General features: G+C 38.4%; 1 protein-coding gene across 4 annotated transcripts in view; it reads right to left on the bottom strand.

The window, feature by feature from the left end:
* esyt2a (extended synaptotagmin-like protein 2a) overlaps positions 1-14719 on the bottom strand; it is a 66784-nt gene that overhangs the window by 4902 nt on the left and 47163 nt on the right. Inside the window, exons 9-18 of one of the 4 annotated variants that reach the window (XM_033650212.2) lie at positions 13752-13872; positions 12084-12260; positions 11739-11821; positions 11011-11059; positions 10172-10261; positions 9866-9961; positions 6405-6506; positions 3193-3255; positions 1362-1436; positions 41-127 (exon numbers count right to left, since the gene is read on the bottom strand). In XM_033650212.2, coding sequence (XP_033506103.2) covers positions 41-127; positions 1362-1436; positions 3193-3255; positions 6405-6506; positions 9866-9961; positions 10172-10261; positions 11011-11059; positions 11739-11821; positions 12084-12260; positions 13752-13872 — 943 coding nt within the window. The remainder of the gene's footprint in view (positions 1-40; positions 128-1361; positions 1437-3192; positions 3256-6404; positions 6507-9865; positions 9962-10171; positions 10262-11010; positions 11060-11738; positions 11822-12083; positions 12261-13751; positions 13873-14719) is intronic. The other 3 variants (XM_033650213.2, XM_033650214.2, XM_033650215.2) reach the window with 3 other exon arrangements.

The following is a 14719-nucleotide window of genomic DNA, read 5'->3' as shown; positions in this document are numbered from 1 at the left end:
TTGCAATGAAATTATCTGCTGACAAAAGACACCTCCGTACCTCAACCTCCAGCTCTTGACATTTGGGGTTATGGATGAGGAAGGTGAAGGATTCCTCCCACACAGGTTCATTAGTCTTATATCTTGTCTGGAAGAGGACACAACAGAGAGGAGTCAGAGAATAAAAAATAAATAAAGGGATCCCTAATCACATTACAGCCAAGTGCAAAACTGCTATTTTCTAAACAACTGAAGTTACTTTAAGGGACCAAAGTCGTGTAAAAACTGCTCTGTGTCTGAAAACAACAAAACATATGTAGATCCAGCAGATTGCAAAATTTGTTGTCTGCCAAGTGTTCAGTGGCAACAGACTTACAGTACAACTTTTAAGCTTTAAGATGGTGGGTGCCATTATTTGACAACATAATAACCAACTTTTGCAGTCAAAGTGTCTTTTTTTCCCCCGAAAGGGGTTTTTTGGGGAGTTTTTCCTTATCTGCTGTGAGGGACCAAGGACAGAGGGATGTTGTATGCAGTGAAGCCCTCTGAGGCAAACTGTGATTTGTGATACTGGGCTTTATAAATAAAATTGGATTGAACTGAATTAAAAATTTCAACAACCTGTTTAATAGCAACCAACATGATTTACACTCAGACAAACTGAGCTAACATATCACCTGCAAGTATAGATGAGCATTTTGGGATTAGCTTAGCCTATTTGAACAATATCAACGTGTCTGTGTGCTAGGTACACAGCTGGAGTCACAACGTGGTAAGCCTTGCTTAGCATAAAGACTGGAAGCTAGCCTGACTTGTTGCAGTTAAATTTTGCACTACTTGTGCTATGTCCACTGCACACATGTATATATGTCTATCTAATCTAATAGATATCTAATAATCTAACTAGCTAGAATACTAGATTTACTACCTAAAAGCCTTGTCTATAAGGTTTTCTAAAGATCATGGATTAACACATTTTAGCTTTTTGTTGAATTCATACACAAACTGAAGTTTACAAATGGAAAACTGTGGTTTTATTCCACAAATTATTGGTGGTAATTAGTGAATTTGTAAAGATTTGTCACCTAATTTTGAACTTTGGACCAATCCAGTAGTTGTTTCCCCGTTTCTAGTCTTTATGCTAAGCTAAGCTAGCAACGTCTTGACTCCTGCTTTGTACTTAATGCACAGACTAAAGATGCATATCCATCCTCTCATCTCATCCTTAGAACAAAAGCAGATAACTAAATTAATTATAAGTTATTTCAGAGTTACATTGGCTATAGTTTAAATGCTTTTTTAAATAGGAGGATACAGGAAATTCATATCACTGAAAGAATTGATGGTGGTGGGTATGAATGTGGATCACGCCTTGGTCTCACCTTACTCTCGTAGGACTTGTGTCCCACTGTGAACTGGACAAACGGACTGGGATCGCTGGTCACTTTTTTGCCAGACTGCCGGAGAGAAAAACACAGGTTTTACAAACAAGACAGAGCCATGCTAGCATTTATGACATTTTGGAATTTTACTTTGAGAATTTCTTTTTTTAACTACATAAAAACATTCAAAATTATTTGACAACTATTTCTTTAGAGTTCAATTAGCCACGGATGTCTTTAAAAAGATGCAGTGATGAAGAAAATGAAGCCTCGCTTTGGTAATCTGCTCTAAGGTGAATGAGTTACAGCATCTTTTTAAAGTAAAGTAATCCGACTAAACTTGTATGAGTCACTAACCAAACATCTAAAATGTTAATTTCACTGTTAAATGTTTTTACAACATGGCTGTCAACAATAAATTAAGCCATACTGTACGTTGTGAGCACTAATAATTTGCATTTTGAGCTAATACACCTGTCACATTTTAGCACCTGATGGCAAAATGTGAAACTTTTTTATGGAGGAAGGAGTTAAGAATGCAAAAGTCTCTCTAGCCCCAAACCAATAAGTCTGGAAAGCACACCAGATCAGTTTAAAAGACAGGATTAATTCAAAGTTTCAGAATCAAAAGTATGAGTGTAAATGTACTTTAGACAACAATGTTGTTATTTACAACGCACATTGTTAGACAGAGCACACAGTTTTAGTAAACAAACATGATTAGTGGAGTTTGTTAATGATTACACAACAGCAGTCAGTAAGTAAGTTCAGTTCCAGTGACTGACATCAGCCACAAAGCCGCTTTGAATGCTGCAGCAGCGCCCCCTGGTGAGCACAACGCCCAGTGAGCATTAACTCTGCTCAAATCCACAAACTTTCTCCCAACAACATGTTTCAAGATGTAAACTTGAAACAGAAGAGCTGTTTGCTCTTTAATAAGAAAGTTTATCTATACTTTCTAACGTAAATAGTCTTCAAGTCATACCAACCAATTACAAATATGTTATTTTGGTCAAAAGTTACATCTTTAACTCATATATGTAATCAGTTTCGGGACCTTTATGTGTAAATTGTATAAACTACACTTAAAAAGAACTGCATAAACAGGTACAAGGACGTCTATGGCGATGTAGTCAACATTTATTTTTGCAGCAGCAAAAAAAAAAAAACCTATTTCAGAATTAGACATTTGCATTTATGCAGCTGTTAAAGGACTTAATATGTACTTACTTCAAACTACAATGTACACTATATGGCCAAGGATGTGGAGACACTTTTGTGCACCATTAAAGGAAACCTTGCTGCTATAGCATGCGATGCTATTCTATACAACAGTGTGCTAACAAATTTGTATTTTGTCTCTTTCCTGTTTCAATGTGACAATGTCCCTGTGCAACAAAGTCAGCTCCTTTAAGGAAATGGTTTTCCCAGTTTGGTGTGGAAACACTTGGCTGGTCTGCACTGAGCCCTGACCTCAACTCCACCAAACACCTTTAGGATGAACTGGAAGCCAGATCTTATCATCTAACATCAGTGCTAGACCTTACTAATGCTTTTGTGGCTGAATGGGAGTAAGTCCCTGCAGCCAGGTTCAACATGTGTTGAAAAGACTGAAACCAGAAGAGTGATTGCTGTTGTATGTTAGTAGCCATGTTTATGGAATCACATCTGGGTGTAATATTTGGATGTCCACAGACTTTTGGCCATACAGTGCAAGTATGAGCTGAATATGTGAGTCTATGAGCCTGTGTGAACACATGTCACTGTTGTCCTCTGTGTCCCTCCTTGGTGTCTGAGCGATAATGGGTGTGCTTCGTTACAGTGTCGTTACCTTGATGGCCTTACTGATCGAGGCCTTCTTCAGCCCCGCTTGGTTGAACTCTAACGGATTGCGCTTTGATTTTTCCCCAAGGACAAGGCAGGAGAGAGCAAACAACACACACACACACACACAAACACGCACACACACACACCAGCAGGTTATTAGGGAAAAGAGGGGCATGCAGGGAGGAGGATGAGGAGAAGGACAGAGCACACCAGGACCGCCAGCATCACCAATCGGGACATGATGAGACAGACAGAGAGACAACAAGGATGATCACATGGTTAATGACATTCCCCAGTCAAACCTGGACATGAGGTTAAAACAAGAGTCCAACCAATACTGGATTTATGAGGCCAATATTGATTTAAAAAAAAAAAAAAAACTCAACCACAGCATGGGATGGGAGTCATTGATGGAGAGAGAGCAAATGAAGATCAAATTGAAAGGATCATTCTGATGATAAGAGACGCAGCAACAGTTTTATGTTATGCTGATAATGGGTGACATTTATACATTTATACTGGTATGAAATCCATTGATAATACCATGTAGTATGTATGTCACAGAGTTTTACAGACTGCAAAGAATCAAACAAAAGTCATAAACAAAAATCATCTCTGGTGTCAGACTCTGTGACACCGTGGTCACACTCGTATTTTCATCTTCATTGTCCGATCACACTGGGACACATAACACAGTTACAGTATGTATGCTGAGTCAGTGTGTGTCAGAATTAATGAAAAGACAAGTGTGACCACTGGGTGTTTGTAAAAAAAAAAAAAAAACAGCAAAATGACACATTATATATCTGACTGGACAGTCTTATATTACTGAAATGTGAAAATGGAGTTGAATTAAACTTGTTTTTAATGAAACAATACAGAGCTTCATATTTCTTCCCTCAAGCTCAGCTTTAATTCATCATGGAAGAATGTTGGATCAGTGACGGGATCAGAGGTTAAGATTTTTAAGTAATACACAGACTGAGGTAAAATCATTTCCTATCAGAACAGTCTGTGCATTCCTTTCAAAATAATAAAATAAAACTGCTTTAGTTTTTCATGGAGCAGTAACCATGTGCTGCCCCCTGGTGGCAGAGTCGGGGTGAACCGCCACACAAGAGACTGATGGGAAAACCTGTTGACACACAATGGGTTTATACAGAAAGGATGGAGGGAAAGCAATCCACAGAGAATTCACCCTCCCTGCTCTAAGTCTCTCAGACTTATCAAAATGCACTCCTTCCTCTCAAATAAAGCGTTACATAAAACTGCCCTCTGACAATGACATAAAGTACAAACAGTTCCTAAAGACTGTTTTAAGTTGCCTGAGAGGTGCCAGTGGTTGAGAGCATCTGGGGCTTTCTGAATATGCTTGTGAACTGCTTATTCAAGGTCTTGTGAATTTTTGAAAACTGTGAGAAATATTCATCAACAACAGTTTTTATATGATGAAAAAACTGTCTTTAAATTTCTTTATATTATTATGAATTAAAAAAGAGTAATTAAAACTTTGACAATATCTCAATATTTTTGTTGACAAATAGAAATTTGACTTTTTTGTCTGTTTTATTTGAAAATGTAATGTATTAAAGCTCTTTACCGGAGATGATTTCAAACAGTCAAATTTAGCCTTACTAAAACTGGACTAAAATGTTTGAAAACTTTTGTCAGCTAAAACATTGACTAAGTTTACGTGCACAAAATATTCCGATTTTTGCCCTTATTCCGGAAAAGACAATATTCCCACTAAACTGTTCACATGTCAAATGAAAATGAATATCCCATTAATATTCCTGTTTACTTGCAACTATGCATGCTCTGATTAACGTGCCCTAATATGTCGTTTATCACGTCAAAATACAGAGAAGTAGAACAGCTGGAGCCACTTATGTTTTTTTTTCTTTCTTTGCATCAAAATAGGATTTATTATCAGAGTTTCAGCCTCCCTCTTCCATTCCTTAAATCACCAACTTCAAAAGGTTGCCCATTTCCATAAACCTGTTAATATCCAAGTCTTACAGAATGTTTACAAGTAGGTGTGTTTCTCCTTCTGACCAGAAATGTGGGCTTTTCTTCTGGGCATGCATCTGTACACCAGCCTTGCAAACTCCTGGCTAGTTGTTTTGTGTACAATGCATGCATAACAACACACAGAGCTGACTGTAATCAGGCAAGAGGCTCTGTGTTGCAAATGGCAGTAAAAACCCCAAATATCCCAATATTTGGGATAGGCCTTATTCGGAATATCCAAACCGAATATGCTGGTTATATAACCCATATCAAGTTCAGAGTACTGTCTGAATAATAGTGGAATATTAGTGTGCATGTGAACGTAGTCAGTGATGCCTAAAACAAGAATAACATGTCCACTGTTCTCTGTAACTAATTGGACTAAAATGGTAATTGTTTTTGATGACTAGATTAAACTTTCCGTCACCTGAAACACTGTTAAAATAAGAAGGATGAAGTTGAGCAAACATGTCTAACACTCACACAGATCTCAGGAATCAAGACTACTTTAAGATGAGTGCATCAAAATTCTTATCTAGTATTTTTTGTTTTGTCAATGAGACACCTATAGAACATAAAGTAAGAGCTGCACCTCTAGAAAAGCAAAGATAGAGCAGTATTGATTGTTTCATCCTTTTGTAAACTTTTGCTCTGTTAAAATTCAATCTGTGCTGGCAGTGAGGCAGAAAAACATCAACACAACTTTTTTTTTCCAAGGAGAAAATGAGTGCCATCGATACAGAGAATGAGCTCTGGCGAGGCTCATCTTATTAGAAGCACAGCCAGCGCCTCCGCCTTCCAGAAAATAACCCATCTGATGAAACTAGATTAGTGGAAACAATGTACAATGTGTCAACTAATTCTGTGAGATCAATAATTCCTTATGAGAGAAAATAACAGAGGAAGGATGCTTTTGATCACCCTAAAACATTAAACCCTCGATGTTGTTTGCTTATTTTCTGGTCACATTTTTCTATCACGTTCCTCAGCTTTTTGGAATCAGTCTAACTTTAACAAATAACACTCATAACAAGTAATGATATTATGGAACTCATGCACTAGTCGGGATTCATGCTCATCAGGCAAACAGTTCTCTGCAAACACAAGCAAACGTAACAGCAAAGGAACATGACCTCGGGCTGAGGCAATCACACCTTGGCACTGGCCAAACTACTCTAGGATGCAGAAAACAGCCAGCGGACTCACAAATAAGGTCCTATAGAGAGAGGCAGTGTTCTCGCAAAACACAAGGCCCGCCGCTCGCCTCTCTTTTAAGTAGCCAGAGCCCAAGTTCCCCTCGAAGACGCTCTTCAGAGGGGGAGGATGTAAGGTGGAGAGAAGAAGCAGAGAAGAAGAAGAAGAAAAGGCTGAAAAGAGGAAGGTGAGGCCTGCACTACAGAGTTCAAACACTTACATATAAACTTATCTATACTAAGAAATACTAGAGTAGACAAGATAGACTTAAAAGTGCTGTGACAGTTCAGTTACCACAAACAAATGAGACCACTGCTGAGTAAATGCATACATAAAGTAGCACCCAGAGTTCTTGCCAAAGCAGGAAGAGGATGCTGTTTTTATAATACAAGTAGATCCATTTGTAACACTAACAGATCTTAAGAGTCAAATCAATTTCTACAAGATCACCCAGGCATAATCCACAAAATGACTGTAAAACAAATTACTTAATTACTTTTTCAGAAGCAATGCAAAATGTATTGTTATATTATCACGATTTAAACCACTAGATTCAAATAAAAGCCTCATGAACTTTATCAGAATATTATTTTTGTGCCATGTACAGAGTCAGTGAGCTTAACCAGACTGCAATGCTCCTGATGGACAATAAACAAAGCTCAAGAGCTTCTTTGATGCATGTTCCCAGAGGAACTTTCAGTCCTATGGACAGGCACTTCTATTCTTAGTTGCACTTACACTGTGACTTACAGAACTGATTCAACTGCTGCACTAATTGTGACACAAACTAACTCTGACAGCAGTTTAATCAGCTTCCCGACTTTTTTGTATTCATGTAAATGTTCATTTTGGTGTGTTAAACAGATTGAAATGGAAATTTAAAAAGGCGCAATACTTGAGACGAGAAAAACACATGGACACAAATAATAATGATAATAACACCATATTGCCTTTCTGTCATGGATTTAGCACAGTTACAACAGATTTTCCTTTTATTTGATTATTGTAAATTTATCTTATCTTATCCTTCCTTATCTTATCTTATCTTATTAGTAAAAGTCCTCTCTCTACTGCAAATTTAGGATGAGACGCAGTGAAGAACAGAAAAGAAGTTCAGAAAAGAAAATAAGTGATGGACAGAGGTTTCCAGACTGTATGAAGTGTAACCAACAAGCAAAAACCTGACTGGAAAATACACAATCCAAATCATGTTTGTTACATACTACCTGGAGCAACGGACAGGAGGAAAATCAAGAAAAACTCTTCTTAAAGGCATGAAAGTATTCAACCGTACAGCAACAAAAGTAAAAACACTACAGCTCCAGTTTATGTAAGAAAAATAAAAACAATATATGAAAACTTTGGGATGATAAAATAAAAAATCAGAGAAAATACATCAGTTTTACTTAATGTCTCATAAATCTGACTTTGAGTATTTCTTTTCTTATCAATCCCAAACTTGTATATATATGTACAGTACAGGCCAAAAGTTTGGACACACCTTCTCATTCAATGCGTTTTCTTTATTTTCATGACTATTTACATTGTAGATTCTCACTGAAGGCATCAAAACTATGAATGAACACATGTGGAGTTATGTACTTAACAAAAAAAGGTGAAATAACTGAAAACATGTTTTATATTCTAGTTTCTTCAAAATAGCCACCCTTTGCTCTGATTACTGCTTTGCACACTCTTGGCATTCTCTCCATGAGCTTCAAGAGGTAGTCACCTGAAATGGTTTCCACTTCACAGGTGTGCCTTATCAGGGTTAATTAGTGGAATTTCTTGCTTTATCAATGGGGTTGGGACCATCAGTTGTGTTGTGCAGAAGTCAGGTTAATACACAGCCGACAGCCCTATTGGACAACTGTTAAAATTCATATTATGGCAAGAACCAATCAGCTAACTAAAGAAAAACGAGTGGCCATCATTACTTTAAGAAATGAAGGTCAGTCAGTCCGGAAAATTGCAAAAACTTTAAATGTGTCCCCAAGTGGAGTCGCAAAAACCATCAAGCGCTACAACCAAACTGGCACACATGAGGACCGACCCAGGAAAGGAAGACCAAGAGTCACCTCTGCTTCTGAGGATAAGTTCATCCGAGTCACCAGCCTCAGAAATGGCAAGTTAACAGCAGCTCAGATCAGAGACCAGATGAATGCCACACAGAGTTCTAGCAGCAGACCCATCTCTAGAACAACTGTTAAGAGGAGACTGCGCCAATCAGGCCTTCATGGTCAAATAGCTGCTAGGAAACCACTGCTAAGGAGAGGCAACAAGCAGAAGAGATTTGTTTGGGCCAAGAAACACAAGGAATGGACATTAGACCAGTGGAAATCTGTGCTTTGGTCTGATGAGTCCAAATTTGAGATCTTTGGTTCCAACCGCCGTGTCTTTGTGAGACGCAGAAAAGGTGAACGGATGGATTCCACATGCCTGGTTCCCACTGTGAAGCATGGAGGAGGAGGTGTGATGGTGTGGGGGTGTTTTGCTGGTGACACTGTTGGGGATTTATTCAAAATTGAAGGCACACTGAACCAGCATGGCTACCACAGCATCCTGCAGCGACATGCCATCCCATCCGGTTTGCGTTTAGTTGGACGATCATTTATTTTTCAACAGGACAATGACCCCAAACACACCTCCAGGCTGTGTAAGGGCTATTTGACCAAGAAGGAGAGTGATGGAGTGCTGCGGCAGATGACCTGGCCTCCACAGTCACCGGACCTGAACCCAAAGTGAAGGCAAAGGGGCCAACAAGTGCTAAACACCTCTGGGAACTCCTTCAAGACTGTTGGAAAACCATTTCAGGTGACTACCTCTTGAAGCTCATGGAGAGAATGCCAAGAGTGTGCAAAGCAGTAATCAGAGCAAAGGGTGGCTATTTTGAAGAAACTAGAATATAAAACATGTTTTCAGTTATTTCACCTTTTTTTCTTAAGTACATAACTCCACATGTGTTCATTCATAGTTTTGATGCCTTCAGTGAGAATCTACAATGTAAATAGTCATGAAAATAAAGAAAACGCATTGAATGAGAAGGTGTGTCCAAACTTTTGGCCTGTACTGTATGTGTATATATATATATATATATATATATATATATATATATATATATATATATATATATATATATATATACACATATATATATATATACACACACACACACACACACACACATATATATATATATATATATCTATGTTTGCATATAAAATGGGTTTAAATAAAAAAGCTATACATGCGCCAAAGAAAATAAACATGTTTCCATCCCTACATGGCAACCTGTAATGATGACAAATGGAAAGTTCAGAAGGAGTCAACAGGAGAGCTCATAAACATCAGCCTCTACATGCTTTCCTTAAATGAAGCATCTGTAAATGACCATTTTCTTCACCTGGGCTTAACAAATATCTGGAAATCATTACTGCAGGTGCACGTTGGGAAGTTCAACCAGACTGACTTACCGGCAGGTTTCTGGCTGAATCAAGGAAGACGACCAGCAGCGCAGACGACAGGCCATCATTGGCTTGACCACGATCAGCTTTGATGCTCATTAGTGCCTGTGAGGAGAGAAGAACTGATAAATAACTACTTGGTTTTTGGTAAAACTGGTCCTGCGAGGCTTCACGTGAAGAATGTGGCACAAGGTTCAGGCGAGCTGGAGGTTAAATGTCCATCACAGGTTCCCCAGAGCCTAATATGACATCTTAATCATTTATATGAACTGCATAAGGTGAGCAGTTTCTTTAAGTAAAGCAATGGCTCTGTACCTGGTCCAACTTCTCAGGTGTGGGCAGCAGAGACAACCACTCCAGTTTGAGGTGCAGCTTCCCTGTAGCCACGTCTTCCATCACAAACCACTGTAGATAAAGAAATGTCAGTTGTTAATATTAATGGCAGAATACTCAAGGGTTCTTCAGACATAGAAGATGCAATAGCTTTTTTTCTCTAATGATTGTTCATACATGACAGTCTGGGAAGAAAACAGCACATTATTGTCCATATCAGAATAAAAAAACATAATATTAGAACCCACAAATGTCTATTTACAATTTTAATTCAAACTTATTTGAGGTCTGTAGATCAAAATAGTCTAAATCTCTCCCTTCTTTCAATGAGATGAAGAACAATAGTGGTTCTGCTTTGATTTAATTAATTATGACAATACATGACTTTATTATAAAGGTACTTTATTTAACTTAATTATGACAGTAGCTATATTGTATATAATGTGAGCAATAAGGCAATCTATTTGTTTCATGGTATTTGGTCTGTACTGGTTGGTCATTTTAAAAAAAGGAGAAAATAAATGTCACAAAATTAAATTTCTGAAGCTAGAAAAAAATCATTAAAAAAAGAACTGGGTAGCTGGTGTGAGCATTAATATGCTGAACATGAATTATGGCTGAAAAGTTGGAAAAAAAAAAAATACAGGTATAACTTACAAAAACTTTAACTTTATCAACAGAACATCAAATAAACTTCGGCACCACCCACGGGTGATCTCTTGTATGTGCAGTGTAGAAGCACCACAGTAATTTCCTGCTTTATCTAAGTATTTGAGTCTAAAATGGAGCTGACTGCACTGAGAGGAGGAGATGTAGATTACCTCATCGACCTTCTGTTCCTTCTGGAGCTCGGCCACGTCGATCAACAGACTGAAAAACAAGTCACAAACAACACAAAAGTTTCACTGAGCGAGGCTGACTCATCGCGCTGCAGTTTGGCTGCAGTGTCACGACAGACTGTTTCTCACACGGCGGCTCAGTTAATGGGCTCTGGTGGAAATTAAAGTCAGATACACAGCGCTGCACTCATTAAACACCACCGTGGATTCACCCATCACTTTCTGGGGCCCTGTCCTTCAATGGAAAACTACCATCTGGTAAATGGAGTGTGAAATCCTATTACATACAGTGCAGGCTGTTTATGACAAATATGATTTATATAAGACGTGAGAGACAAAATATGCTAAGCAAAGTATGTACTAGTTAACCCATAAACTACAGAAACTTTGACACTGTTTACACTTAGTTTTAAGATGTGTTTTGGTGATCTGAACATAAGTGGAAAGCCGAGACACATCGCTGCTCACATCTGTGTCTATCATGTGTCTCCAGCGACAACCTGTATTCAGATTTCGTTACTACCTACATCACTTACGCTAGATGGTCTATCCTTAATCATCCCTTAAAAAGTGCCTTAACTTATGTAAACTATTTAGACATTATAAGCAAAAGGAGACAGACATGTAATGTTTAACAATGGTCAGAAGACGTAGAGAGGTTTAGGTTCTGGCAATAAGGAGCAGTTTTGTTGTCTTATCAGAAGCTGTACCTTCCCAGGTAGTCGTCTTTGTCAGTGTCTTCATCAAACAGCTCAATCTCGACATTCTGTGCTGTATTTTCATAGATCAAGGCCTGTAAATACAAATAAACAAATTCATACGACCTTCACTCACATATACACACACACTGCTGTTAAAGTGCTAGCACTTTACTCCACATGTACCAGACAGGAAGGTTCTTAATTTGATGGGACCCATGTATGCTGTGTGTATCGTTGGATGCATGAGGCCAAACTAAAATTTAACTTATTCAATAATAGAAAAATATAAATAATAAAACATATATACTCAAATTTCCTTCCAAAAGAAACCCTCTGTCAGAGCGTGTGGCTCACCTCGTATACTTCATTCCATTTCGGGTGGACGGTCTCGTGGATGACCTTGCTCTGGAAGAGCTGGGTCCCAACATGGATGACTCCGTATGGGTCTGACTTGCCTTTGATGAGCCCTCCTAGGAACTTGTCTTTACCCAGCAGGTCCTGGGCCTCGATAAAGTGGATCCTCAGGACACCCTGAGGAGACAGACGAGTAACAGAGAGTGTGAGATGAAGCTAGACCAGAAAAAGAGGGAGTAAAAGAGACACTGGGGAAAGACCATCTTTGAACTCATTTGATATCTTATTTTTTAATATGTACAATAAAATTTGAACCCAAATATGTGTGGACCTGTGTCAAAAGAGGACAATTGGCACCCACATATGCCTCAAGGCTGAATCCAAAGGTCATCTCTGAGTGTTGTAAAAGATCTTTGGCAATTTGAAAGTTATTTAGCAGTAGAAAGCTAACCTGAGGGGAAATAATAAAAGCTTCACTTCTTGCTCATTAACAAGAGGATGAGAAGTTAATCTGAAACCTAAAGAACACTGGAAATTACATCAGTGAGCCACAAGACTTAAAAGCTCTATCATGGTGACACAAATTAGTGGTTCCTCTGTTGATTAAAACTTAAGTCATGAGGGGTGTGAGAGTAAGTGGGGTCTTTCTAGTTAAGTTTCTCAAGCAGGCCCATGTATAATCAAAGACATGTGAGTTAGCTTTAAGCTAATTTGAATTGGAGCACCATTGAGCAGGATGTAGAATAAAAAACAAAGCACAGAGTATTAATTTAATACCTTTAAAGTGACAATGGGCAGTTGATGATGATTACAATGAGCAGCAGCTGACGTTCAGACATTAATGATCAAAGGAAAGTTTGGGATTTGGGGGCTTTTTTTCAAACAAAGCCACACTGTTATCAGTAAAAATAGTTAGTCATTTTAATAGTATAATGCAATAAATAATAATTTTCATTTTCACTTTCACTTTCCAAGGATATAAATCTAGCCTGGCATCGCCAAACCAAATTGCAGATGCAAGTTAATCTGTAACCTCTCAGTTCATTTTCAATTTCCAAGGGGCATCAACAGCCTTAGACTAAAATGCCTCTGGACGTATTAGGATAGACCTACAATCAATCAAAGTAATGAAATGTGACATAGCGCTGAGTGGCAGACAAATAAACAGACCACAGTGTGTACAGATGAGCTGTGATGGTGTAGCATCAATGTATATGTAAGCAAGTCACATCAGAATTTCAAAAATAGTACTTTAACAGAAAGTTCAACATAAGCGGCAGCCATCTTGGTTGTTTTCGAAAATGCCTCAACAGTGCTCCTCTTTACTAAGCTATGTTTCTCGCCAACGTGCCACCGGTTCGAGGCTGCATGAGCCAAAAATGAAGTCATAATATATTCTGTGTCAAGTGTGAAGGCTACACTTGTTGTCAGTCATTGTTTCAATCTCGCCCCATATTAGATAAACAGTTGTGATTGGAGGGTTGAAGTAAAACATGAGATTCGGCGAGCAAATTCGGCTAACAATATAAAACAGCACAGAGCAGAGAATCATCACATCTGAAACAAGAGGACAAATTCCTTATCAAATCATTTTCAGTCAATCAAAAGATTTATCAATATGGGCGTATTGCTTTAAGACCATGGGAACTATGTGAGTGTGTATAATACCTTGGGTATTGGGAAGCGTAGCTGGGCCAGCTGGGCCTCTCCCACCAGAGGGATGGTGATGCGGTTGGGGAGGACCACAAAGTTGTAGATGATGTCCTGGATAATGTTGTCACACAAACCACTGAGATAGATGGATGGAGGAAAAGAAAGAATAAAAGATAAGAGGGGTGAAGAATGGAGGGAGATTATGAAGAAGGTAGAAAGACAGAGGGAGGGAGAATATTAATAAAGAATAACCTTAAAACATGTATATTTTTTTCTGAATGATAAATTTGTGATTGTGAAAAGGATTTCCAGCTGTTTGTTTTTTGCCCTGCAGAATCACGCCTGCTCAAGCAAAGGGTTAAAAATCTGCACCGGTCTATATGTCTGCATACATGTAACAAGCCCTGCACATGTCTAAAACACACACACGTGTATCAACAAGTTTGCACCAACACATACAGTATACTCGTCTCTGGTTCCAGACACTATTTATATAAGATACACACACACTGAAAGACGAGGGCTGCAGCTTCCTGACTGATCCTAACAGGAAACAACCAGCATGTACTGAATATTGAGACGCCACTAAACCCTGGCTGCAATCACAGCTGGTGTTTAGGCAGCCTGACATGAGATACTGTAACAGTAGTGTGGTATGTGTGTATATGTTAGAGTGTAAATAGCTAGGTTGCACATGCACGCCATGGGATACATGTTTCTAATGGCTGATGGAATTCTGATAGGGGTGTGGGAATACATCAGTTTTTTCCATGTTCACGTTACTTTGGACACGCCACAGGAAACAATGTAATTCATTTTAAAAGAGATCATTTTAGAGCTTCTGAGTTAAACTGGTGATTGACTGAGAATTTATTGGCCACTATTTTGATATTCAGTTAATAATTTTGGTCATATTTTCAAGTAAAGATGCCAAAAAAATGTGAGAATTAGATGCTTTACTTCGTCATACATGACATTAAAGC

This window comes from Epinephelus lanceolatus, chromosome 12, assembly GCF_041903045.1.
Source record: "Epinephelus lanceolatus isolate andai-2023 chromosome 12, ASM4190304v1, whole genome shotgun sequence".
Lineage (NCBI taxonomy): Eukaryota > Metazoa > Chordata > Actinopteri > Perciformes > Serranidae > Epinephelus > Epinephelus lanceolatus.
The sequence above is the reverse complement of the archived record's forward strand: the minus strand, read 5'-3'. Positions and strand labels throughout refer to the sequence as shown.